Source organism: Nelumbo nucifera, chromosome 3 (genome assembly GCF_055504915.1).
Source record: "Nelumbo nucifera cultivar China Antique chromosome 3, China Antique-T2T, whole genome shotgun sequence".
NCBI lineage: Eukaryota > Viridiplantae > Streptophyta > Magnoliopsida > Proteales > Nelumbonaceae > Nelumbo > Nelumbo nucifera.
Window position 1 is genome coordinate 25,699,887 of NC_142651.1, and position 27,204 is coordinate 25,727,090.

The 27,204-nt window shown below is 38.1% G+C and overlaps 1 protein-coding gene across 6 annotated transcripts in view; it reads left to right on the forward strand.

Annotated features, from left to right (window-relative positions):
* Positions 1-8,099: 8,099 nt before the first annotated feature.
* The window catches only part of LOC104595277 (sulfhydryl oxidase 2-like), a 46,373-nt gene continuing 27,268 nt past the window's right edge, over positions 8,100-27,204 (forward strand). For 3 of the 6 annotated variants that reach the window (XM_010255988.3, XM_010256062.3, XM_010256139.3), the window contains exons 1-5: positions 8,100-8,510; positions 12,664-12,688; positions 12,772-12,864; positions 12,963-13,053; positions 13,907-14,093. In XM_010255988.3, coding sequence (XP_010254290.1) covers positions 8,305-8,510; positions 12,664-12,688; positions 12,772-12,864; positions 12,963-13,053; positions 13,907-14,093 — 602 coding nt within the window. In that variant the 5' untranslated portion in view covers positions 8,100-8,304. The remainder of the gene's footprint in view (positions 8,511-12,663; positions 12,689-12,771; positions 12,865-12,962; positions 13,054-13,906; positions 14,094-27,204) is intronic. The other 3 variants (XM_010256188.3, XM_088900142.1, XM_088900143.1) reach the window with 1 other exon arrangement.

A 27,204-nucleotide genomic window follows, 5' to 3' on the forward strand; every position in this document is an offset into this window, starting at 1 on the left:
ATAGGGAGGGATAATTCTGGAAACAAATATTTCTTTTACTGGTATGCATTGGATGATCCAGTACATCACACTTGTATGCATAATCGCTGTGGACCCTTCAATAACAAGGCCCATCGAAAGTTTCGAAACTCTGATGAGTCCATCTTATCAAACCGATCCCTCTGATTAACTGATTTAAATTTAAATATTTAAGTCTTCCTGGCGGGACCCACAATCATAAACAATAAAATAGTGTAGGTTATACCGTACCAGAATTAAAATATATTTGAGGTAAGTTTGACCAAGTTAACGTTTCTGAAATTGTTTTTGGTAACCACATTTTGATAATTAGGTAGCCTAAAAAGTAGGGTAATCATTTTCAGCCCAGCCCGGAAATTCCGGGCTTGGGCCTAAGTTTTGTGTTCAGGTCCTTAACAGATTTTAGGGCTGGGCTGGCCCAATACTTCAGATATAAGGAAGTTTAAAAGTTTTTTTTTTCTTTTATTTCTGATTTTTTTTAATTTTTAATTCATATCATTTTTGAAACTATTAATTAGAAATTCTATTTTTTTCAAAAAAAAAAATCTATATGTATATGTATATCTATACTACCTATAAAAACATTAATGCCCTTTCTTTCTGCAACTTTTATTGGACGTTTTTACCCCCTTGTCCAAACATACAATGGGAATAAAAAGGACATATCTATCCTTTACTCTCCCTTCAGAAATGCACATAAAAGTTTACTACTCTCTCTCTCTCCTAAAATTTCTCCTAAACAACCTCCCCAACTTTCTCCTAAGGCTGCGTTTGAGTACAAATAAAAATATGTATAGTGTAAATACATACAAAATACATGGTTTTGCACTCTACAGATTTGTATTTGTACTCTTTCCAAATTGAGCCTAAGTTATCTCTAATTTAGTAGATATTTTTTCTCCTAAATTATCTCTAATTATTATTTAAATATTTTAACAAAATCATATAATAACTTTAAAATATTTATTAAAAAGATAAAAGATGATTATAATCGATTTAATAATATTCATATTATTAATAATTATATGTTTCTACAAAATTCATCACAAAAATATGTACAAACAATATAATTATGATTTTTTGAATTATTCAAACTAAATGTTATTCAAAATAATAAAAATCTAACATTAAAAATGAAATATTATTTAAATATTTTAATAACTAAATATCTTAAATCACAAAATATTAAATATAATATTTCAAATCAATTAATAATATATTTTAAATAGTTATTGAATAACTTTCAATTATAATAAATAGATTAAGATTTTAAATATCTAGTTAAATAACTAAATTATGTATTAATAGTGCTATAATTTTATGGATTATTAAATTCAACAAGTAATTAATATTTTAAAATTTAAATAATGATATTATTTCAATAAATAAATAATATTGTAAATAAATAATTTCATTCATACCAATTAATAATTATATAAAATAAATTTCGAAAAAAATTATTGTTTATTAATAATAATTTTAAAAACTTAATATTTATTTATTATATATTTATCTATACTAAAATCAATATTTATTGTATTTTAGTAATTATTTTCAATAATTATTGGAGTTTAAACTATTGCTATTTAGATTTTTAAATTTAATTTATTCTGTATTTTAGCTATAAATTTTTAATAATTAGGGGAGGTTAAACTATTGTTCATGTGTTGGTTTGATTCAGTTGTAAGTTGTTTGGCCAACCAAATCAACATGGTTAGGTTAGGGGGTTGGTCACTCAGGTTATATCGGTTTGGGTCAATTTTTGGTTTGGTCGGTCGATTCAAAAATTTAAACTTAAAAAATTAAATCTATAAATTAAGTTTAAATTTAAAAATTTACAATGCCATTATTTAAAAATTAATTTTATGATATAGACTATTTTAGCCTAAGAAATATTGGAATTTTCCCACTTTTCTATATTAAATAATATATTTAAAATATAAATATTAATATATATATATATGGTCGGGTCATTCGATTTAGTTAGTTTACATATGGCCAAAGCGAAATTGATCCAACCTAGTCGGGTTGGAAAATTGTTGAACCAAAGCCAACTATAAATACTAGAAAATTGGTTGGTTAGTTTCATTAGTTTGATTCAAAATGGCAACGAGACGGGGCAGGGATGAGGAGCCTCTCCCCATCCCCATCCCCACAAGGATCCCCACTCTCCATGATTCTTTATAATATCAACCATTCTATTTTTGTTTTTTTATTTTATTTAAAAAATTAAAATTTACAATCCTATTAGAAAAATATTCAAACATATTCAACCATATTTTTAAAAATGCTAACATATAGAGGTATGTGTACATATATACATATATAAACGTGTGCCTGTATATATACATATATAAACGTGTGTGTGTATATATACATATATATTAGTGGGGATCCCATGGGGTAGGGATCGGGGTCCACGCGGGGCAAGGAGTGCTCTCCCCGTCCTTGTATTGTCCCCATCAATGGGGATGAAAATTTCTCCATCATCGTCCCCACGGGGAGAAAATCATCCCCATCCTTGCCCTATTCGGGGTAGATCCCCACGAGGATCAGGAAATGGGGAAAATTGCCATCCCTAAGTTTGATAAACAACCCTCTTTAAAATTAATTATTGTTATTTTTGTATTGTAAAAAATTATTAAAATTAGTATATAAAATATAGATGATTATTAATTATTATATAAGACAACTATGCTCTTACATGTTTCTATTGTTTACCTATACTTTGTGCCAGTGCCACTTTGGTCCCCAGATTTTAAAATGTGACAATTAAGTATTTAAACTTTCAAAACGTGACAATCCAGTACCTACCATTAATCAGTAGTTAACCTGCTATTAAGTGACATTTAAAAAGGACAAAAATGCCCTTCAAGTGTCATTTTATTTTCTTTATCAACCATCTAAATGTTGACAAAAAGTTAATAGTCCCAAGTCCTTGTTTCTTCCATTCAAGAAAGTTGGAGTTACATTTGAGTGGGCATTCTAGTGACCCCAACTTTCTTGAATAAAAGAGGCAAGGATTTAATATTATTAATTTTTTTGCCATTGTTTGGATAGTTGATAAAGAAAATTAGATGACACTTGAAGGGCATTTGTGTATTTTTAAAATGTCACTTAATGGTTGATTAACAACAGGCACTAGATTATCACATTTTGAAAATGCGGATACTGAATTGTCGCAATTTAAAGTTCAAGGACCAAAGTAACACTAGACTCAAAGTACAAGGTATTTTTATTGATATGACTTTCATTTAGAGTAAGAGTCCCGCATTTTTAAGTGTTTTTTTTTTTTTTGATAGATAGACACGTACAAAAAAAGTTACTTTTTTTAATGAAGTTAATTGCTCTCACTTTTGAGACATGCTTAAAGAAGAAGGTTTCAATTTGAGAGTGGATTAATCCATTTCCTAGGTGCTCAAAATAGAACATCATTTTTCTAAAGGTCAATCTCTCTCTCTAAGGGAATTTTATCCCAATTCTTTAGTACGAGTCAGAGATCCTACCAACTAAGTTGTCATCCGGTTCAAGTCTAATAACATTATTCATCCTTTTAAAACAAGAAAATTTGTCTAAATACAACTTTCATCAATCAAAAGTTAATGAAGAATTTGCAAAGATGCCAAACCATTGAAACTTTGTATTTGAAATCAATTGGGCTGTTTCTTTATCCTTCATTAAAGAGAAAAGAAGAAAAGGTAATATCCTCCTCCTCCCTATAGAATATAGGCCTATCCCACCACACACACTTAACATCAGTTTGGGTACATGCCAATGCATCTACAACTAATACTTTTATGGATGATTGATTCATATTATTTGTAGGGATGCAAATAGATCGGATCAAATTCGAAGAAGGGTATATTTGGATTCAATCTGATAGTATATATCTGAGATCTGATTGGATCTCACAAATGGCTATTTGAATCTAAATCCCTTGAGGATGTCGGATATCCAAATCTGATCCAATTCAATTCAAATTTTGAAAATTTTAATAAATTATTAAAATATAAAAAATATAATAATAAATTTTTAAAATTTTAATCATATATATTAATATATACATGTCTTTTTTATAAATAAATATATTTATAAATATGTACATATATATATATATAGGTCAGATTGGATAGGGATCATCCAAATTCATTCAAAATTTCAATCAGATCCTATTGTTCAATCAGATCCGATCCAAACAGTAGATTATCCAAATACGACAAAATCAGGACCGGATCCGAATCGGATCATAATCCGCCCCATTTGAACCCATACTTATTTTGCAACAGATTCTACACCCCTAATTATTTTATTTTTTCAAAACTATGATCATTGGATTGAACAGAAAAATCTCCCGCTGTCAAACGTGAGAATATGGGTTCTGGTATGAAAGCAGCTGAAAAATTAGGACCCTATTCACTTAGAGATTGGCTTCTATCAGGGCAAATCTGTGCTCATACCGTTGTAACAGCTTTTTTCAACCTTGCATTAAGAATATCTCTCCATAAAATAAAATACATAATATTGAGATATTCTCAATACAATGCAATAAAGGCTGCATTGAAGCCCAATTCATCCGGTTCAGCCGTCCCAAGAACCAAGATAACTGCGACCAACATTCTATAACGGGCTAACGACCTTTGCATTGAATAGAAAGTCTTGGGAGCAGAAAATAAAGATCCCTAAAATTTAGAATTTTTCTCTTCAACAATGACAATTAAAAGCTACAACCAAAGTAAAGCAAAAAAGTTTTTGCTCCGTCCTGGAAGTATGTAATTCCACTTTTTCATGGTGGATGATTCAGTCACGTCTCTTGTTTTGTTGAAAAGTTTTTGAATGTTAAATGAGGTGGCTTTATTATAGGGCTGTCAACCAATCGGATTTGAGTTGGGAATAGTTAGAACCTGAATCGACCCGATGGGAATACTAAAGACCTGGGACAAACTGAACCTGATGGGTTCTGTAATTTTTAGATTCATAATTGAACTGATTAATTTTGTAGACTTTATCGGTTCAAGACTGAGTGAAACCGGTTCCAAATCAATAATAAATGGGACACATATAAAGACTCTGAACCAATCCATCGGTTCCAATCCTTGAAACCAGAACTGGCCTAGTCGGTTCAGATCATTGGGTCAATCCGACCCAATGACAGCTCTACATGAATATCCACTATGAAAAAGAAGTATATGTACTTCTAGGATGGAGCAAAATAAATATGACATCCAGGCGGCACAAACGAGGAGGACAGCAGATCCCATGCTTGTTGTTATTGGTTCAATCAGTCCATTTCACCTCCCAATTGGATTAAAGTTGCATTTGACATTTATTATTTTAAGGATTTATCTTTGACGATGGGCATTTGGAAGCTCCTAGTTGGAAGATGACATGGATCCTAATTGTGTGGCGAGTTAGACCAAACTGCAAGGTAGAGGATCAGAGAACCCGGGTGGTTAACCCAGCGAAGTCGTTCCGATGCTTAAGTCAGTACTGTATTATGGCTGTGAATTGAATACTTGAGTGCTAGAGTACTAGTGAGCAAATAATTGCGTGTACTCTCTCGTGTCATTGGGGTTGGTGCCTTTATATAGGCTTTGTTTGGCGTGGGCTTCATGTATCGCATCCGAGATTTTTGAGAGGTCGCCTAACCTGTCTGAAATCCTTGGAGGTAACTGCCACGCACGTTGACCATCCTCCAGAACACTTGGTACGCGGGACAACTTTCGAGAAACTTGGGAGTGTCGGAATATGCATACTGAATTTGTCAGCGAGCACAACTCGCAGGTCGCCACCTGGACCTCAGTCAGGCCAGCACGCCCTCGACGGAGGTTGTTCCTCGTGTCGAGGTCACTTCATCCAGTGACGAGGTGCTATAGCTTGGCCCTGGACGAGGTGCTTCTAACCGACTTGACTTGTGATCGAGGTTGCCAGGTTGGTGATGAAGGTAGGTCACCAGGTCAGGGCGAAGAGAAACCGTGATCTGGGACTCCAAGTCATCGCTTAGGTGGCATCCACGTGTATTCCAAGATGCCATGTGTCACAATGTGACTGAAGGGCCAAACCTGACCCAACCCAACCCAAAAAAATAGGGTTAGGGTATCATATTTAGCTACCTGAATGTGAGAATGACCGACCCGCCCCGCCTCGGAAAAAAACTAGGTTGGGTTGGGTTGGGTCATGGGTCAACCTGCTAACTCGATTGTCAAGCCTATTTGGGACTATTTATGCATTGTTAGAGGTTTCCACTCTTTAATTTTTTCTATTTAGCCTTTACTCTTTATTGTTTATTCTTTAAATTGTTAAATGTTCAATTTTTTTATTTTATATTTGAAATTTTAAGGTTAATTCTTTTAATTTTGGCATTTTTATGTAGTCTTTCTTTATTTTTTTAAATTACAATTATTTTTTTCAGATGACACAAATTGACTCATGGGTCAACCCTAACCTGGACATTTAGTGTTAGGGTTTAGCATTTGACAACCCAACCCAAAATTCAACCCGACTCAAAAATCAACCCAAAGGTTCTTAACCCAACCCGAACCTGACCCATCCAACCCAATTGCTAGGTCCATTAGGGAGTATCAAATCAGACCCAACCTACCTCATATACAACCAACCTCTACCCAACCAGGGATATCACAAAAAAAAAGGGATATCAACTAGTCGGTTTTGTTATGAATTTACCCTACCCTTACCATCCATTGTATCCACGAGACTCGAGCAAATTTAATAACATGCAATTTTTGAATCCACCCCATTGTCATTCAATTGTATATTTTGCAACCCACTTTGAAAACCTAAAAGCCACTAATTTAAGATGAGATTTGATTTATGGGTCCTAAATCCTAAGTGCCATTTCCTTTACAGTGAATGAAGAAAAATCAAAAGAAACGTGAAAATAAATTTGAAAATTGAAATTATAGGATTAAACGTCACCAAATTATTAAAAAAATACCCTATGTAGAGACATCACGACCCAATTGGCCAGGGCAGCGACACCTGAATCCAATGTTCAAAGTATTGATATTGATATACCCCATATAGGCATATCATATTGTATCGGCTGGCTTCTGATACATTTGTTTAAAGGTATTTTCAAAAATTTATTTATTTTATTTATTAAATAATATAAAGATATTTATAAAAAATGAAATTTTGAAAAAAAACTAAAAAACATATTATTTAATGCACCGTTAGGCTTCTGCCGATACACAAACCTGAGCCTGAATTGGATTAAAGAATTAAAATCGTAATCCAACCCTATACCTCAACAAACCTAACTTTACCCAACCCAACCTGAATCGGGTTGATGGTTTTGATTCACAGTCTGTGATTCATTCCACATTCCCTGAAGTAGTGCAGTGTTACCAGTAACTGGTGAGGTAGCATAATAAGGTTCATCCGGTTCGATTTGTTCACATTAATGAGGTTAAATAACTCTCTTTATTTGTAATTAATCCGGTTAAATGTAAAGCCTTTATCAATAAAGAGAATTAAGAATTCGGAGTATTTTGAAGATAAATCCTTAAAATAAGGAATGCCAAATGCAGGGATTTAGATAATCAGAAGACCTTGTAATTGGTGGGCCACCCAAAATGTCAGCCAACTTATTGGTGGGCCATCAAAATTTGAAGTGTCAACTGCTCTTGGGAGTAAAAAGTGGGTGGATTTTGGGAAGAAAATTGGCCCATACTTCATTGATTCCTTCTGAAAAGTGGTGCTACGTTGTTCCCAGAACCATGACCAATTGACCATCAGTTGAACTTGACGCAATGACGCCGATCATCAGCATCCCAACCGTTTAAACTGTGGACCCGCGACTGACAGTCGGAAGTAGAAATCTCGAGAAACGATTCGACGGTTTAGATGCTGAAACGGCCCAAAGTGATGGGCCTCAGATGTCATAATTGGGCTTTTATCGCACCTCTTATGTTTCGATGATCAACAGTGTAATAAAAACGTAACACCATTATACACTAACACCAAAGGGATGCGTAATACCCACTACTGGTTACTTTTTATATTTATTTTTAATTTATTTAATTTCCCGGGTGATTATTAATTTATTATATTGATGAATGCACCTTGAAAATGGAAAACTGTACAGCGATCCCCAGACTCTTTTCAGTGTTTGGACAGAAAATGCAGAAATTCATGTTGATCCTTTGATTTTTACTAAATGGCCTTACTCAAAACGATAATTCGATCAAAATCTTGCTTCTGAGCAGCTAGAAGAACTGGTTCTGAAAATTCTCCATTTCTTGGTGTCTCTTCAGTCGGATTATTTCTATGTCTCCATTTTCTATTTTTCTTCCGTTTCTTCTTTATTTGAGCTTCGGAGTATCATCTGTTCCTATCGGATCACGGTCGATCCTTCGAGCTCTTGGTGACCCTGATCCCCCCGATGCTGCTATAGATTTGAACACGACCAGCTTCGATGAAGTTCTCAGGGACTCCCCGGCTTCGTTTGCCATCGTTGAATACTTTGCACATTGGTAGGTATATCTGGATCTATCTCCCAACTTTTTGATGGCGAATGAGTTCATTATGGGTTTTGGAGCAGTAGGACTGTGGGAGTGTTGTATTTTAGTTCCATTTCTTTTCTTTTCTCTTTAAATACTTTCTCTACATTTTATTTCTCATATACCGTAGAAAACTTTTCAACTATATTGAGGTTGAATTCGAGAAATACATTCTTGATTCTCTAGTACCTTTTTTCTCTTTACGTAGTATGCAACTGGACATTACTGAACTATGGTGAGGAAATATATTGAGTCAGGGGAGGGGCACGAGCGAGATAAAATTGATTCTGTTGTTGAAGGGGAGCAATCAAGTTAACATAAATGTGGTAAAGTTCGCTCGATCAGGGGAATACAGGCAGCAATTAGTGAAATTGGTTAAGGTCAATTTACGATTTGTATTCTTACAATGGTTTAATCATTTGCTTGGGAACAAGTTTAGGCAGGGCTTGAGAGTTAAGGCGAGGGCTTTTTCTTGCTTAGATTCTTAACTCTTGTACAGGTCAAGGGCCAATTAACTAAATTTTGTTCTGGAGGAAGTCTCGGTGTGCTTGATGTTTGCTGATGACACAGTATTAATTGAAGAAACTAACGAAGGATTAAATGTAAATTTAGGTTTATGGACAAGTAGATTAGAAACAAGAGATTTCAAAATAAGTAGGACTAAAACAGAATGTATACAATGTAAATTTAATAATAATAATAATAATAATAATAATAATAATAATAATAATAATAATAATAATAATAATAATAATAATAATAATAATAATAATAATAATAATAATAATAATAATAATAATAATAATAATAATAATAATAATAATAATAATAATAATAATAATAATAATAAGAGTGTAAACCAGGATATACTAAGGATTGGAGAGCAAGAGATAATGCGACCTCTTTTGTTACCTTGGTTCAATAATTCATAAAAAAATGGGAGATTGAGGAGGATTTTGATAATATAATTAGAGTAGGATGGGAAAAATGGAGGGGTGCATCCAGAGTCTTATATGTGAAAGGTAAATACCATTTTGTCTAAAAGGAAAATTCTATAAAACAGTTGTAAGGCCAGCTATGTTGTATTGTATGGTGCAGAGGTTGGGCAATTAAGAGAGCATGCTCAAAAATTGAGTGGTAGAAATGTGTATTCTTAGATGGATGAGTGGTAAAACTAGAAAAGAATAGGGTTAGTAGATTAGATGGGTGATAAAATGAGAAAAAGTAGACTAAGGTGGTTTGGTCATGTGCATAGAAGACCATCTACAACACCTGTTAGAATAAGTGATCTGTTATAAGTTGAAGGGGATAGAAGAGCTAGGGGAAGACTGAAAAGGACTTGGGTGGGAGTAATAAGAAATGATTTAAGCACAAGTATCTTGTTGATGGATATGATGCTGAAGTCTGAACAGAATGGAATGACAAAATGGGAATCATATAGCTGATCCCATATATTTGGGACAAAGCTTAGATGATGATGATGTTTTACATTTGAAAAAAAGATGGATATGGAGTTTTGTCTGCAGATGAGGGCTAAAAGTGATACCGAACATTAGAAAGAAGTACAGTAAATCATTGAAATTTAAAACCAGAGGATGCTTATTGTTTTCATGCATCGGAAGTTAATAACTTGAGCTCCTAGCTGGAAGAAACTTAGGGGCTTTGGTAAACTGGTATGCTATTGGTGCAAACTGGTTTGGGATGTTTGTTACTATATTAGTTGTCTGTAGGGAAAAGATCGACTTAGAAGTTTCTTCGGCTTGTGAATAGCATGGAGGAGGGTTTGGGCAAGATTCAAAAATCACTTGAAAAAAAAAAGAAAGAAGCTTTTAGCATAAGCATGGTGCCAAGATTGAGGCTAATTGGTGGTTTTAAGCTAAGAGTGAGTAGTTGGCCACAGAGATTTTGAAGGGGGGGGGGGTCCATAGAGGTTGTTTCAGTCACTCAATGAGGTTATACCTGTTTCCCCATGCAACATAGTTTATAAATAGATTCTGAGGGACCTTAGTGCTTGAAACATGAGTTACAATATTTGGGTTTCTGAGACAGGACTTGTGTCATGTGTCATCTCCCTTTCTGTAGTTTTCTAATAGCTGTCTAGTTTGTGCATCATGGGGGAAGCCTCATATTTCTATTATTCAATGTGCTCTTGATGTCCATCTTGTACAGTTATTCATAATATTACTCTTCTTATAACATAATTCTGTTCATTTTAGTCTTGCTGTTAAAAGGAAGAATAGAAGAATTTAAATAGTTGCTGTGAAGAAACTCCCTGATGTACCATTTTATTGTAGTCCTTATTATATTGTTTCTCTTATTTATTATTATTTTCACTTCAGTCCTGCAAGGGTCTCTCTGTAAATTCTCTAAATTCTGTTGCCCTGCAAGGGCCTCTCTGTAATATCTTTAATTTCATTTTCTATATAAAGGACCCTTGGGGTAGGGTCGAATCATCCATTCTTCATCCCCAGATTTCTGTATTCTGCTCTGGGTCTGTTGACAGTTGCAAGGTTTAAGAATTATGTGAGAGGATCAATACTGAATACCCTTGACCTGTTGCAGAGAAACAAAAAATACCAAGACCTCCTCCTTCACTCTGCTGTATCAAGCTGTTATTTTATGATGTATTATGTGGAAAAAATTCTAGTATTTTCTACTAAGTTGTCATCTAATGACGTGCATCTTGACATCATTACCATTAGAGGTGTTTGGATTCTTACTAGAGAAGAGTTCAGTGACTTCTTCATTGATGATGTGATTAAAGGATGGTCTAATGTGGTGACCTCGTTGATTCATGGATGGAGTGTAATGTGGGCCTTGTTTCCATCTTCTTATGCTGTGGTTTCAATGCATGTTGTATCAGAAAGCAAGGTCCATCCGGGATAGAAGGCAAATTTAGAGGCCATATCAAACATATCATCCTGGTTTTTCCTGGGTCCCATTGGCAAGGGGAATTTTCTTTAGGCAAAGACTCTTCTTTTATTACAGATCTTTGAGTGGTCTTGTTGGGGACATCCAACTTGAGGGTAAAGGGTGATTTTCAGGTTGTGGGTAGATGGATAAAAGGTACTGAGAAGGTGCCCTGGCCATCCATCACCAAATTAGAGAGGCTAGATCTTTAGTATCCGCAGTGAATATCTAGTTTAGATAATTGTCAAGATCAGCCAACTCCCTAGTCGACATACCTGTGAGAGGAGGTGTCCGGAGTACAGATTTGTACTTGGTGCTTCTCCCTACCTAGTTAACTATTTTTTCCTCTTCATGTTCCCATAGTTGGGCCAGGTCTTTGGCTGTTCTTCTCAATATCCCCCTTGTGATTTGAGAAGACTAGTTGCTTATACTTTGCTTTCATTTCAGGTTTTTTTTTAATGAATTTTGCTTTCATTTCAGTTGATGATCAAGAAAAATCACAATATGGGATGTCTTTTAGATTGATGAACTATTTACTACTGTCATATGCCTCTAGACACAAGCATATTTGAAGATATTGTTATTATTGACACATACAGTGTTCTATTCAGAAATTTATGCATATAACAGGGATAAAATCCAATAGATGCCATACATGCAAGGGCGAGAAAGAAAGGAAGAATAAATGAAAGAAAAAATGTGTTGAAGATGTAAAATGCTGAAGGGGTGTCAGTTTTCATCACATGGTACAAGATAACCTATGGGTTACAGCCAAATACATAGTTCATTCCTAGAGCAACGGAAGCAGATCCGTTATAAATGGCCTCCTTTTCGGTAGAGACCTATGACAATGATACTTGAAGACTACTATCAAAATGTGTGGATCAATTTTTTCCCATAAAATGCAAGAGATGATTTATTGATGAAGAATTTGAAGAGAGCGATTGTTATAGTTTTAGGGGAGGCTACCAAAACTTGAGTTGCCACTAGTCAGCCGTTTGGCCTCACTTGAGAGCTTTTATGTCAATACACCAGAGAAAGGGACAATATGGCAGGGTATTTTGGGTGAATAAAAACTTTTCTGTCTTATCATTTACAATAGAACAATAAAACGTCAATCCTCTATTTATGATTATTTTAGTTGCCTCACTTTATAGTTTATGCTCCTTTGTATTTTAATTTAAGTACTGACCCTATGCTATTATTTCTCTTCCAGGTGTCCTGCTTGCAGAAATTACAAGGTAAATTTTATACATTTTTTGAGGTTGTTTTTATAATGCCTGCTATTGGTTAAAATTTTGCTTATTAAGCAATATATATGCAGCCCCAATATGAAAAGGTTGCAAGGATTTTCAATGGAGCTGATGCAGCTCATCCTGGTATTATAATCATGGCAAGGGTAGACTGTGCGTTGAAGGTACTGCTCACTTATTGTTTTTGGAGTTACATGGCAGTCATATAGATCCACTATGCCTTGTTCTTAGAACTCTAATTTGGTTAATTCTTCTTTTGTAGGTTACATTCTTTTCCCTTGTCTTGTATTTAGATTTTCACTCTGTAAAACGTTGCTGTGTTCTGAAGCTACTTACACTACCATCCCCCCAATGTAAGGATTAACGGGGAAAAAAATAAAACTGCATCTCATGAACATATATTTGCTTATAATGGCATTACTAAAACAAACGGAGCCTTGGTTATCTTTTCTTTTTTGATAATTAACAAGAAATTCATTAACTATGGGACTAGTTGTAGAATGCGATAACATAATATTATGTATAATGTTTTTTATAGTAAAAAGAGAATTTTTTATTAAGAAAAAAAAAGGAGTTACAATCTATTCAGGTGTCAAGGTAAAACCATGAAAGAAAAAACTAAAAGAACTCTCAGAGTTACAATTTTATTACTCAAGTACATCCCAAAATTTAACACCTAGATCTGAATTGCAGACGTGCAAATTCAGGGTGAATAAGCACCCTATCTGCCATGCACTTGCCAATGACCACCACTATCTTTTTAATCTTCCAATGATTATCTTTGAACACTCTTCTGTTCCTCTCTCTCCAAATGGTCCAACAGATAGCAAACGGAATGCAACTCCAGACCACCCTAGCCTTTTTACCTCCTCTGAACATCAATAAGCTAACATTAATGTAATAGAGATTAAAACAAGAAGAGACAATACCTATTTGTTCCCACTGAACAACTTTTTTGTTCCTTGGTTCTTTCAATATTATTTATTCAAGAAATATATGCTGCTTCTGATGCATAGAGAATATCTATTTTGCCTTTCATTCAACTGATAAGTTTTCCCTTTTAAGATGCTCATAATTGGCATAACAACTTTTCTCTCTAATTGTTACATCATTCTTTTTTCTCATTGTTATAATGCGACATGCGTTGCCATCTGGTTAGAAGTTTAGTTTGATGATTACTCTCTCTCCTTTTTGAATGTGTGGCAGCACAGATAAATATAAAGCTCTGCGACAGGTTTTCCGTTGGCCATTATCCTATGCTCCTTTGGGGCCCTCCAGCTAAATTTGCTTCTGGTGGTTGGGAACCTAAAAAGGAGAAAAGTGAAATACTTGCTATTGATGATGGACGAACTTCTGAGCGCTTGCTTGAGTGGATTAATAAGAAAATGGGGAGGTATTACCTTTTCAATTTAAAAGGCTATTTCCTTTATCTATTTACTCTAATGCTTCTATAATTCTGAGGTGAAAATTTTCATTAGTAGGCACCATCCAACTCAAATAAGAAGTATTTAGCTTTTTTAAGAACTAGTTTCTACCTTGTACTTCCAATAATATAGATCAACCAGAAAATGACTACAACAAAATTCCTTGGCAGCATATAGCAGTGGTAGCATATAACAACTGAATACTAATGTAAATTCTTCTTTCTATCTCAATAAAATATTCTTTTGTTTTACTGATAAAAAAAAATCCTTGGCAGCATATAATCTAATAGCTAAATCATCTAAGCTATCTAAAGTCTTCTAAATTACAGGGCTAAGTATATTTGAGTTCTAGCAAACAAATATTTACCTAGTATTACTTAATCTATTTGTTATTGAAAAGCAAACGTGTTAATTCTAGCAAACAGTTATTTACTTCATATTACTTAATCCATTTATTGACATTTATTGTTGACAAACAAATGTGATTCTTCGGCATCATCTTTATTTATCTTCAGTCTTTCTTCCATAGAATTCAATTTATTCTTTATATTACAAATAATAAATTACTCAGTCTTGGTTAATGGGGTGGTCAAAGACTATTTCTCAGCTTATAGAGGCCTTAGACAAGGAGACCCACTCTCCCCGTTCCTTTTCACCTTAGTTGTAGATGTTTTAGCAGACTAATCTCTAAGGCAGATGGGGAAGAGGAAGTGAGTGGTTGGAGGATTGGAATAAACAATGTCCGGGTAACCCATCTATAGTTTGCTGACGATATCATAATATTTTGTGAAGGAGGTGACAGGCAAAAAGTGTGGAACCTTAGAGCATTGTTACAACATTTTGAGAAGGTCTCCAATTTGAAGATAAATCTGGATAAAAGTTGTGTGGTCGGTGTCAATATGAATGAGGGGATTATTCAGTCTGTGGCAAATTGTCTAGGTTGTCCCATTTCTTCTTGGCCCTTGCAGTACCTAGGTCTCCCTTTAGGGGCTCACCCAAGAGAAAGTAGTTTTTGGAATCCAGTTTTGGAAAAATTTGAGAAAAGGTTAGCGGCTTGGAAAAGAAACTATATCTCTATAGGGGGTAGAGTGACTTTATTGAGAGCAACCCTAGCGAACCTACCGGTCTACTTCTTGTCCATTTTTAGGATACCTAATAGGGAGGCTAAGAAGCTGGGGAGGTTGATGAGAAATTTTCTTTGGGAGCTAGGGGAGGAAAAGAAAGATCATTTAATTTGTTAGAATGCTCGAGTCAGGGGTATTTTGGTCATTCTGGATTATCTGCTTGAGAGTGAAAGGTCTATTGTATCTGAGTTTAAGTTATGTGTTCCATCTTCTATGAGGGACAAAATGGTCTTTCGTGTAACTCTATGCTTTTGAATAAATACAAGCGGGCCAGCTAGGGGAGTGTGATTTTTACTCTCTTTTAGTCTGGCCGAACTCTCTTTCTCTTCTTCTTCTTCTTCTTCTTCTTCTTCTTCTTCTTCTTTCTCTTTTCTTTCTTCTTCTCTACTTCGACCTAGAATCTGCTAGGGTTTATTTACATGGTATCAGAGCTGCAAGGTCGTATCCTCATTTCTTTCTTGCTGCTGTTCTCTTTCTGGGTTCGCCGCCAACTTTCACAGTCGTCTTCTTCTTTTTCGACTGACCTGAGTGGAGGTTCGATAAGGGGCTGATTCCCCTTGGTTCAGTGATTGGGAACAAGAAGATGCACAAATAATGACATGGCTCTGGAACAGCATGGAACCAAAGATTAGTGTGAACTTCATGTTCCTAGATACAGCTAAGGAAATCTGGGATCATGCTAAGAAGTTGTACTCTGGATACAACTAGGGTGTATCAGTTGTACCAAGAGTACTTCAATTTGAAGCAAGGGAGTCAAAGCTTAGAAGAGTACTATGCAAGTTTGAGGAACATTCGTAATGAGCTCAATATGTATCATCCTCTAACATCAGATGTTCAGATCCAACAACAACAACATGAGCAGCTTGATGCGACAAGGTTTCTTGTGGGGTTGAAGGCTGAGTATGAGCCTGTCAGAGCACAAATATTGGGAGGATCTGCTCTTCCCTCACTTGAAGAAGTTTTTGCTCGTCTTAAGAGGACATCCATTGAGTCGGTAGAACATTCTTCTTTATCTGACAGATCTGGTTTGGTAGTGACTAAAGGGGGTGGTCGTGGAAATAGAAGTGGTGGTGTCAGGAGTGGACTCCCAAGCAACCGTGGTGGTCACATGTTTAGCAGGGCCAGTGGTCGGACTGGAGGCCGGGACTTAGGGGGAGGCCGAGGAAGAGGAAGGAGTAATACTCAGAGAAAGTGTACACATTGTGGTTTAGAGGGGCACACAGTTAATTTCTGCTATGATTTGGGTGGTCCACCCAACACTTGGGCTAACCATGCTATGACTAAGGGTAGTGACACAATTACTGAAAGTCAACAAACTGACCCAATCCCCTCCACATCTACTTGTGCTTCTGAGAAGGAAATGGTGAGTGTACCACGTGCAGTATATGAGCAGTTCATTCAAACATCTCAACAGAACACCGCTACACTTGCCCATTCAGGTATGACTTGCTTAGCTTCCAAAGCCTCACATTGGATCATTGACTCCGGGGCCTCGGACCATATGTCTGGGACTCATGATGTATTTTCTTCCCTTTCCCACTCCTCCACATCTCAAACAGTTACACTTTCTAATGGTTCTACATCTCCTATCTGTGGTGTTGGTGATGTTAATCTCTTCTCCTTGTCTTTATCATCTGTTTTATATGTCCCTAAGTTCCCTTTTAACCTTATGTCTATTAGCAGATTAACCAAGTCTCTTAATTGTTCTGTAACCTTCTATCATTCTTCTTGTGTGTTTCAGGATCTCAAGATGGGGAGGAAGATTGGTGGAGGGCATGAAGCAGGTGGATTATATTACCTTGATGGTGGTGGTCCTCCAGTAGCTTTTCAGTCATCTCTTACTCCTCTTCAATGGCACTGCAGACTTGGTCATCCTTCTCTCAGGGCCTTGAAGTTACTGGTTCCTTCCTTGAGTCATCTTTCATCGTTAGATTGTGAGTCATGTCAATTGGGTAAACATCATAGAGTCTCATTTAGTCAAAGAGTTGATAGTCGTGTCTCAAGTCCTTTTTCTTTAATTCATTCTGATGTATGGGGTCCAATTAAAGTGGTGTCATACAATGGGTATAAGTATTTTGTAATCTTTGTTGATGACTTTTCAAGGATGACATGAATTTATCTTATGAAAGATCGTAGTGAGTTGTTCCCTATCTTTCAAAAATTTTATGCTGAAATACGCACTCAATTTGGTGTTCATATTAAAATTCTTCGCTCTAATAATGCCAAAGAATACAACTGCTCACCATTTCAGCAATACCTAGAACATCATGGGATCATTCATCAAACTTCTTGTGCCTACACCCCACAATAGAACGGTGTAGCTGAACGGAAAAATCGACATCTTCTTGAAATTGCTCGGTCCTTGATGATTAATATGAATGTCCCAAAGTATTTTTGGAGTGATGCTGTTCTCACATCCTATTTTTTGATCAATCGGATTCCCATGTCAATCCTTGGAAGTCAGTTGTTTCCCACTTAGTCTCCATTTCCTCTTACCCCAAGAGTCTTTGGCTGTGTTTGTTTTGTTCAACACTTGGGGCCTGGGGTAGACAAGCTAGATGCTCGAGCTACTAAGTGTATCTTTCTTGGCTACTCAAGGACTCAGAAAGGGTATAAGTGTTATAACCCTAAATCCCATAAATCGTTTGTGTGCTCTGATGTCACCTTCTTTGAATCAGTTCCGTTCTTCTCAGATGCTGGGGTCTCTTCCTCTCCCTCTGTGGTTCCCCTTCCTGTACCTGTTGTGGATATCCTTCCAGAAGCTCCTGTTTCTACTGCAGATGCACATCCTATGCCTGTTACCACTGAGAGGCCGCCAATCACTCAAGTGTATACCCACAGAAGTGCATCGGGTCCTCCTCTACTTCAGTCCCTGTCGACAGATCCTGCTACTGCTCCTTCTCCTTCAGATCCTGATCTTCCTATTGCTCTGCGGAAAGGTAAACGTACTTGTACTTCTCATCCCATTTCACACTATGTTTCTACTGCTAACCTTTCTGCTTCTCATTGCAAATTTATATCAGTACTCTCATCTGTTCCCATTCCCAAGACTGTCCAGGAAGCTCTTACCTCCCCAGGGTGGCGGCAAGCCATGGAAGAAGAACTCTCTGCTCTACAACATAATCACACGTGGGAACTCACCGCTCTTCCTCCCGGTAAGCACACGGTTGGGTGTAAATGGGTCTACACAGTGAAGTATCTTCCTGATGGCAGTGTGGAGCGATTGAAGGCGAGGTTAGTGGCCAAGGGTTATTCTCAGTTGTATGGTGTGGACTATATGGAGACATTTTCTCCTGTGGCTAAGATTGGTTCAGTTCAGGTGTTGATTTCATTAGCTGCTATGTATGATTGGCCTCTTGTACAACTTGACATAAAAAATGCCTTCCTGCATGGTGATCTCGTTGAGGAGGTGTATATGGAGCAACCACCAGGGTTTGTTGCTCAAGGGGAGTCTGGCAAGGTGTGTAGGCTCAAAAAGGCAATTTATGGATTGAAACAATCTCCACGTGCTTGGTTTAGCGGGTTTAGTGAAGTGGTGAAAGCCTTTGGGATGAAACAATGTCAGGTTGATCATTTTGTGTTCAGCTATAACTCAAAGGATGGGAAAATCTTGCTAGTTGTGTACGTGGATGATATTGTCATAACTGGGAGTGATAGCAATGGAATCGACAGGTTGAAGAAATTCTTACAGGACCACTTCAATACGAAAGATCTGGGGAAGCTGAAGTATTTCCTGGGAATAGAGGTTGCGAGGTCAAAACATGGGATCAACCTATGTCAGAGAAAATATGTTCTTGATCTACTTGAAGAAACAGGGTTGTTAGGTGCTAAACCAGCAGAGACTCTTATGGAACTCAATGCCAAGTTGAGTGTTGATGCAGGTGAAGAGTTTGATGATCCTGGAAGATACAGAAGGTTGGTGGGAAAATTGAACTACCTGACCATTACCCGACCAGATATATCATTTGCTGTGAGTGTGGTGAGTCAGTTTATGCAACATCCTCGGGTTCCTCACTGGGTAGCTGTTCTGAGAATTGTTAGGTACCTAAAGGGTGCTCCAGGTCGTGATTTATTATACCAAAGGGGAGGAACTCTTGAGATAGTAGGGTACACAGATGTGGACTGGGCTGGTTCTATATCAGACAGGAGATCAACTACAGGGTATTGTACCTTCCTTGGTGGCAATCTTGTAACTTGGAAGAGCAAGAAACAAACAGTGGTGGCAAGAAGTAGTGCAGAAGCAGAGTATAGGGCTATGGCCCATACCACATGTGAATTAGTATGGCTGAAGAACTTGCTTCAAGAGATGGGATTCTCAATTGACAAACCCATGAAACTATACTGTGATAACCAAGCTGCTGTTCACATCTCTTCCAATCCCGTCTTTCATGAGAGAATTAAGCATATTGAGGTTGATTGTCACTTTGTAAGAGAGAAAGTAATAAGTGGGGTGATAACCACATCTCATGTGAGCTCAGGAAATCAGTGGGCAGATCTCTTCACAAAGGGATTGTCTCGGGGAAGAATAGATTACATTTTTAACAAGCTGGGACTATATGATATCTCCAGCTTGAGGGGGAGTGTTAGAATGCTCGAGTCAGGGGTATTTTGGTCATTCTGGATTATCTGCTCGAGAGTGAAAGGTCTATTGTATCTGAGTTTAAGTTGTGTCCCATCTTCTATGAGGGACAAAATGGTCTTTCTTGTAACTCTATGTTTTTGAATAAATACAAGTGGGTCAGCTAGGGGAGTGTGATTTTTACTCTCTTCTAGTCTGGCCGAACTCTCTTTCTCTTCTTCTAATTCTTCTTCTTTCTCTTTTCTTTCTTCTTCTCTACTTCGTCCTAGAATCTGCTAGGGTTTATTTATCTTGACAGTGTAGCCGGCCAGAGATAAGTGGAAGAGGAGAGAAGAGAAGAGAAGAAGAAGAGAAGAGAAGAGAGGAGAGAAGAGAGAAGGTTTGCAATGTAACAGTACTAGCGGCGCCAATGTTTATTTTACTATATATAGGGCGACATAAATAACAAGGGAAAAGACCCTTGTGCCCTTGAGTACAATAACAGACATAACGTAAATAAAAAACGAAATTAAAAAACACTTTAATTAGCCAAACAGGCCCTAACATCTGCAACTAAGTTATTTTAACATTATTCCAACACTCCCCCTCAAGTTGGAGCATAGATGTCAATCATGCCCAACTTGTCACACAAATCTTTGTGCCGCACATGATGAAGACCTTTGGTGAAGATATCTGCAAGTTGCTCCCCCGAGCTGACATTTCTCTCTGATAAAATGCTTGTCCACTTCAATGTGTTTCGTCCTATCATGCAGAACTGGATTAGCAGCAATATTGATGGCAGCTTTATTGTCACAGTAGAGTGACGTAGGATTGCTTACTGCGAAACCCAGTTCACCTAACAAATTTCTTATCCACATGATTTTCGCAACCCCATGAGCCATCGCTCTATACTCTGCTTCAGCACTGGATCTAGCCACCACACTTTGTTTTTTGCTTCTCCATGTGACAAGGTTTCCTCCTACAAAGGCACAATAACCACTGGTAGACTTTCGGTCATTGACTGCTCCTGCCCAATCTGCATCAGTATATACTTCCACTTTTAAGTGATTGTGTTTCTGGAACAACAAACCAACTCTAGGAAACTTCTTGAGATATCTCAAGATCCTCTTTGCAGCCTCAAAGTGAGTTGTCCTCGGGCTGTGCATGAATTGACTAAGGACACCCACTGCATAGGCAATATCAGGCCTGGTCATAGACAAATACAGAAGTCTCCCCACGAGTCTCTGGAACATCTTTACATCTTTCAAAAACTCTCCCTGACTGTCTCCCAGATGGTGATTAGGTTCAATAGGTGAATCAGATGGTTTTACCCCCAACTTGCTTGTATCTTCTAGTAGATCTAGTACATACTTCCGTTGGGAAATAAAGATGCCCTTGTGAGAGCGGGCAACTTCAATTCCAAGAAAGTATCGTAAGGGGCCTAGATCCTTCACCTCAAATTTAGTGGCTAAGAATTTTTTTAGTCTCTGGATTTCAGCCTCCCAATCTCCTGTGATCACTATGTCATCCACATACACAATAAGAGCTGCAATTTTATCTTCACCTCTTTTTACAAACAGGGTATGATCTGACTGTCATTGTTTGAATCCCATCTGTTGGACTGCTAAATGGAACTTACTAAACCAAGCCCGAGGTGATTGTTTCAACCCATATAGGGACTTTTTTAACCTGCACACCTTTTGTTCACTGCCTTTGGTACAGAACCCTGGGGGTTGGATCATGTACACCTTCTCTTCCAAGTCACCATTCAAGAAGGCATTCTTGATGTCCAATTGGTGAAGATCCCAGTCAAGATTTGCTGCCAAGGAAAGGAGAATCCGGATGGAGTTCATCTTCGCTACTGGAGCAAAAGTCTCTGCATAGTCCACTCCATATACCTGTGTGAAGCCTCTTGCTACCAGTCTAGCCTTGTACCTTTCAACAGTTCCATCAGCTTTGTGTTTCACTGTGAACACCCACTTGCACCCCACTGGTTCCTTCCCCTCAGGAAGATCTACCAACTCCCACGTACCATTTTTGTGTAAGGCATCAATTTCTTCCTGCATTGCATCTGTCCATTCAGGTTTTGACAAAGCTTCTACCACGGTGTTAGGGATGGGGACACTATCCACAGAAGAGAGAAAGGCACGGTACGAAGGTGAAACATGCTCATAGGACACAAAGTTAGAGATAGGATGATTAGTGGTACAAGATCTAACACCCATTCTCTTAGCAATAGGAATATTAAGATCATTGGGGACAGGTGAATCAACATTTAAAGGAGCAATGGGAGCAAGTGTACCTGGCTGATGAGACGGATCTGCCTCGGGTGAATCCGATGATGTTGGTTGCATAGTGTCCGGCTCCACGGCTCTTGAACTCTACTGGCTCTTATGGCGACGATGAAAAACCCGGAACGGAGGAGGATCGGGTAAAGGAGGTAGTTGAATCTGAATCGTCGCCTGTTTCTCCTCAACCCTACTCTCCCCCTGAGGAGAAACCAAGAAGAACGGTTGACTCTCAAAGAATGAGACATCAATGGAAACATAGTACTTGCTGGCAATGGGATCATAGCAACGATACCCCTTTTGAGATGAAGGGTAACCAAGAAAAACACAAGGAATAGCCCGAGGGTCAAGTTTACCACAAGTAGGTGACAGGTTGTGGACAAAACAACGACACCCAAAAACACGCATCGGAATGGTGGACAGCGGGGCTGTAGGGAACAAGAGCTGATGTGGGGCCTTATACTCTAGTAGCCGAGAGGGCATGCGATTGATGATATATGTCGCACACAATACTGCATCCATTCAGAACTGTTTTGGCACATTCATATGAATCAGCAAGCCACGAGCAACTTTGAAAAGGTGACGGTTTTTTCGTTCAGCCACACCATTTTGTTGGGGTGTCCTGGCACAAGAGCTTCGCTGAAGTGACCCACTCGAAGCAAAGAACTTCGTGAGATCACTATGGAAATATTCCTTTACATTGTCCGACTGGAAAATATGAATTTCCGTTTGGAACTGAGTGAACACCATGCGTTGAAAATCTTTCACAATTTGTGGCACTTCATCTCGAGATCGCATAGGGTAAACCCAAGTGTATCGAGAATAATCATCAATCAAAGTAACAAAATACTTATAGCCAGCCGCAGTAGGTAGAGTAACAGGGCCCCAAACATCAGAATAAACAATATGAAATGAAAATTCAGATCTTTTATTTCTTAAAGGTAAAGAACTTCTACAATGCTTACTCAACTGACAAGTTTGACACTGTAACTGACTCACTGACAAGGACTCAAACAATTTTGGGAACATAACTTTTAACGACTCAAAAGAAAGATGACCTAAACGACTATGCCATAAATAGGCCTGACTCTCACTCGACGAACTTGTGGACTCAGTCGCCACTAGACCACCATTATTCTCCAACACGTAGAGACCATCCACCATGCTTCCTCTACCAATCGTCTTTCCCGAGGTCAAATCCTGAAACACACATGAAGACGGAAAAAAGGTGACTGAGCAGTTCAAAGTGTGAGTAATACTACTAATGGACAGCAAATTAATAGGTAATTTCAGAACATGCAGGACATTAGGGAGAGTAAGGCCAAGTGGGAGAGATATGGTGCCTCGGCCAGCTATGGTAGAAAAAGAACCATCAGCCAGTCTTACCTTATCTCTCCCAGAGAGAAGGTTATATGTCTGGAACAAATTTGACTTACCGGTCATGTGATTTGAGGCTCCGGAGTCAATAATCCAAGGTGAATCAGTAGTATGAGATGACACATGGAAGGCTGTGGCATTACTTGATGTAGACGCAAATGAGGTAGGAGTAGGCCCAAAATCCACCTGGCGGAGAGTCCTACCATACAATTCCAAATGTTCACGGAAGGAGTTGATAATATCTTCCTTAGGGTCAGAACCGGGATGTCTCTCCTGAGTTACGGAAGGACTAGTCTCTGTTGATGCCATATTAGCTGAGTTATACCTTTTTTGATTCTGCTGGCCTGGTTTCTTGCCCTGATCCGGTGCTGACTTCTTACCCAAATCCTGTGCCCATTTAGGTTTTCCATGGAGATCCCAACATGTATCTTTAGTGTGTCGTGTCTTCTGGTAGTGAGTGCACCAAAGCTTGCTTTTATCTTCTGATTTTTTCTGAGTGTCACCCCTTCTAAAGCCACCTCCGACATTTGTATCTGAATTTCCCCGGACCGCTAGGGCAACTGACTCCCCTTCTACACCATTCATCACACTTCTTCTGCTTTCTTCTGACTGCACCAAGGCATACACCTTCTGGACTGATGGCAAGTCTTTACTACCCAAGATCTGTACCCTGATGGACTCATATGACGAATTCAGCCCTAGGAGGAAGGCAAACACGCGTTGCTGTGATACAAGTGACTTATAGGCCTTTGCATCTTCATCACACTTCCAATTCACATTCTGATAGTGATCAAGTTCTTTCCATATTGATGTCAAATCAGAATAGTACATTGAGAGACTCCTCTCCCCCTGCTTGCAAGTAGAAGATTCAGCTTGTAGTTGATATATCTTGGCATAGTGTCTCTGTTCTGAATAAGTGGACTTCGCTTGTTCCCATATCTCACAAGCAGTTTCAGCCCACATAAAAGTCTTCCTTACTTGTGGCAGCATTGAAACCAAGAGCCAAGACATCACCATACTGTTCTCTTGGTTCCACCTATCATGCTCAGCACTTCCATACTTCGGTTCCTTTACTCTCCCATTGATGTATCCTATTCGCCCCCTAGCAGTGATGTAGAGTTTTATCCCCGTAGCACACTCAAGGTAATTCAGACCATCAAAGGGAATGACAGCCATGGGAAAGCTCATATCCATTCCCCCACTCACTCCATTGTGGCTCCCTGAGATCTCTGAAGTAGCAGAATTCTCAGTCGACATGGTCAAGCAGTTAATCAGTCCCACACACCGGACTTAGGACCCCTCCTTACTCCACAAAACAATACTCCACTCGGTTCACACCCACACACTCGGGTTTACCAACCAGATTGAGCACAAACAGTACCAAATTCCGGACAAAAACTGAGGTAATATTTGGCAGATTTCAGACCTGTATAGTTTTATCAGTCCCCACCTACCAGAATTCCAGAATGTCTAACAGCCACTAATCAGCAGGAGAGATCCTTCTTACTTATAGTCAACTCAAACCATTGAGAAGACAGGTCAGCATTGACCTACAGTTGTCTTAACACATGAACAGGATCACACGATCCAAGAAAACTAGGGTTACACAGGTTCGACAGCATTCAGCCGCCCCAGATTCATAGGGTTTTCACTCGGCACATGACCAAGGAGAGTAAAGAAGAGAAAAAATAGGGAGAACTGTACCAGTCGTAGCTATTCTGTAGTCCAGAATCAGATTTCTTTTCTGCTAGTTTGTAGGAGCAAAGAGTAAGATGGACTGGGGTTAGGTAGGTTAACTCTCAAGAATAAAGTCCTATTAGGAAAATGGTTGTGGAGGTGGCCTAGAGAAAGGGAGAGATTGTGGCATGAAGTGATAGCTAGCATACATGGAAGACTGGAAAACGGATGGGATGCGGGTGTATCAAGACAAGCAACGTTGGCATCTCCTTGGAAAGCAATCCAAAGTATCCTCCCTCAATTTCTCAACTTTGTCGGGTATGATGTCAATTCTGGTAACCTTGTTTTATTTTGGGAAGACACTTGGGTGGGGACTGCTGCTCTAAAGGACCAATTCCCGTTTCTTTATTCTATTTCCCTTTACAAGGAAAAAGCTATCTCCCATTTTCTTCCATCTCCTTTTTCACCTTCATCCTTAACTTGGGATTTTGGCTTTCGGAGAGGTTTGAGGGATGATAAACTTAACAATGTCTCAGATCTGTTGTCCCTTCTTGGCAGTGTCTTTTTGGACCCTCTTAGTTTGGATGTGAGATTATGGTCCCCTAATCCAAAAGGGTACTTCTCTTGTGCTTCTTTTTTGAAGTCCCTTTCCTCTTCCCCAAGTCAGAGGGGTTTTCCGACCAAGGAGATCTGGTTTAGACCTGTTCCACCAAAAATTGTTATTTTCTACTGGAAGGTGCTTTATAGAAATATTAATACCTTGGACTGCTTGCAAAAGAAAAGGCCTTTCATTTGTTTATTCCCTAACTGGTGTGTACTTTGCAGGGCTAATGGGGAGGATTGCTCCCATCTACTTGTATCTTGTTCCTTTTCTAGAGCTATTTGGAGTTGGATTTTTTCTTTGTTTGGGTGTAGGTGGAATTTGTCCACAGATTTAAGTCAGCTATTCGATCCTTCTTTTTTGTGTGACCTACAAAAAAAGGAAAAATGATGTGGAGATGTATTAGAGCAGCCGCATTGTGGACAATTTGGGAAGAAAGGAATGCAAGAATATTCAAGGAAAAGGAAAGAAGCATTCAGGTTGTTGAGGATTGCATCTTGATTAGGGCCATTCATTGGTTGAGAACTATGGACCTCTTTCATACTTTTTCCTTTGATGATATTTGGAGAAATTGGTTAGTGGTGGCTAACAACCATACAAGGAAGGACAGGGTTTTTGCAGTGTGGACCCCTCTGCCTAAAGGATGGGTAAAGCTGAATTTTGATGGCAGCAGCCAAGGAAACCCAGGCCCATCGAGAATAGGAGGGGTACTAAGAGATACGGAGAGCAATATATTAGCCTTGTTTTCAGGTCCTGTGGGATTAGGAGACTCTAATAGAGCTGAGATTTTGGTGGCGGTACAAGGGATTCAGATTGCAGAACAATTAGGAGTTCAGCATTTGGTAATTGAAGGAGACTCTCAAATTGCTGTGGGATGGCTGACAGATCCAGCTTCAGCCATGTGGCAACACAACGATTTATAAAGGAAAGTCAACCGGTTTACAAGAAATATGACAGTTACCTTTCGTTGGGAGGGAAGATCTGCAAACACCTTAGCGGATGTATAGCTAAGCAGGGGGCTACCAGGGAACAGTTATTTTGGGCTGCTTTGTAATTGTATTTATGACTAATTCTGTTTTTTATTTGATGTAATACTGCACTGAAGAGGTAACAGCTCGTGCCTCTTTTGAGTTCCCTGTACTGCCTTTTCTGAATTAATAAATTATATTTATTCATAAAAAAAAGTGATGACATGAACCATAGTTACCAATTATCCAAGCTTGAACTCTATTTCATGCATGAGAAAAGGGCATCAAGGCATCAAAAGCATGCTCTATTATATGGTACTGTTTTTTCTTTTCTTTTCTTTTCTTTTCTTTTTCTTTTTAACAAACATTGCTAGAAATCTTGTTTCATCCTTGTGCTTCTGCACTTGGATGAATGAACATGTGCATTTCTGGGCTCCATGAATGAACATGTGCACTAGAAATCTTATTTCATCCTTAGTTGAATGAA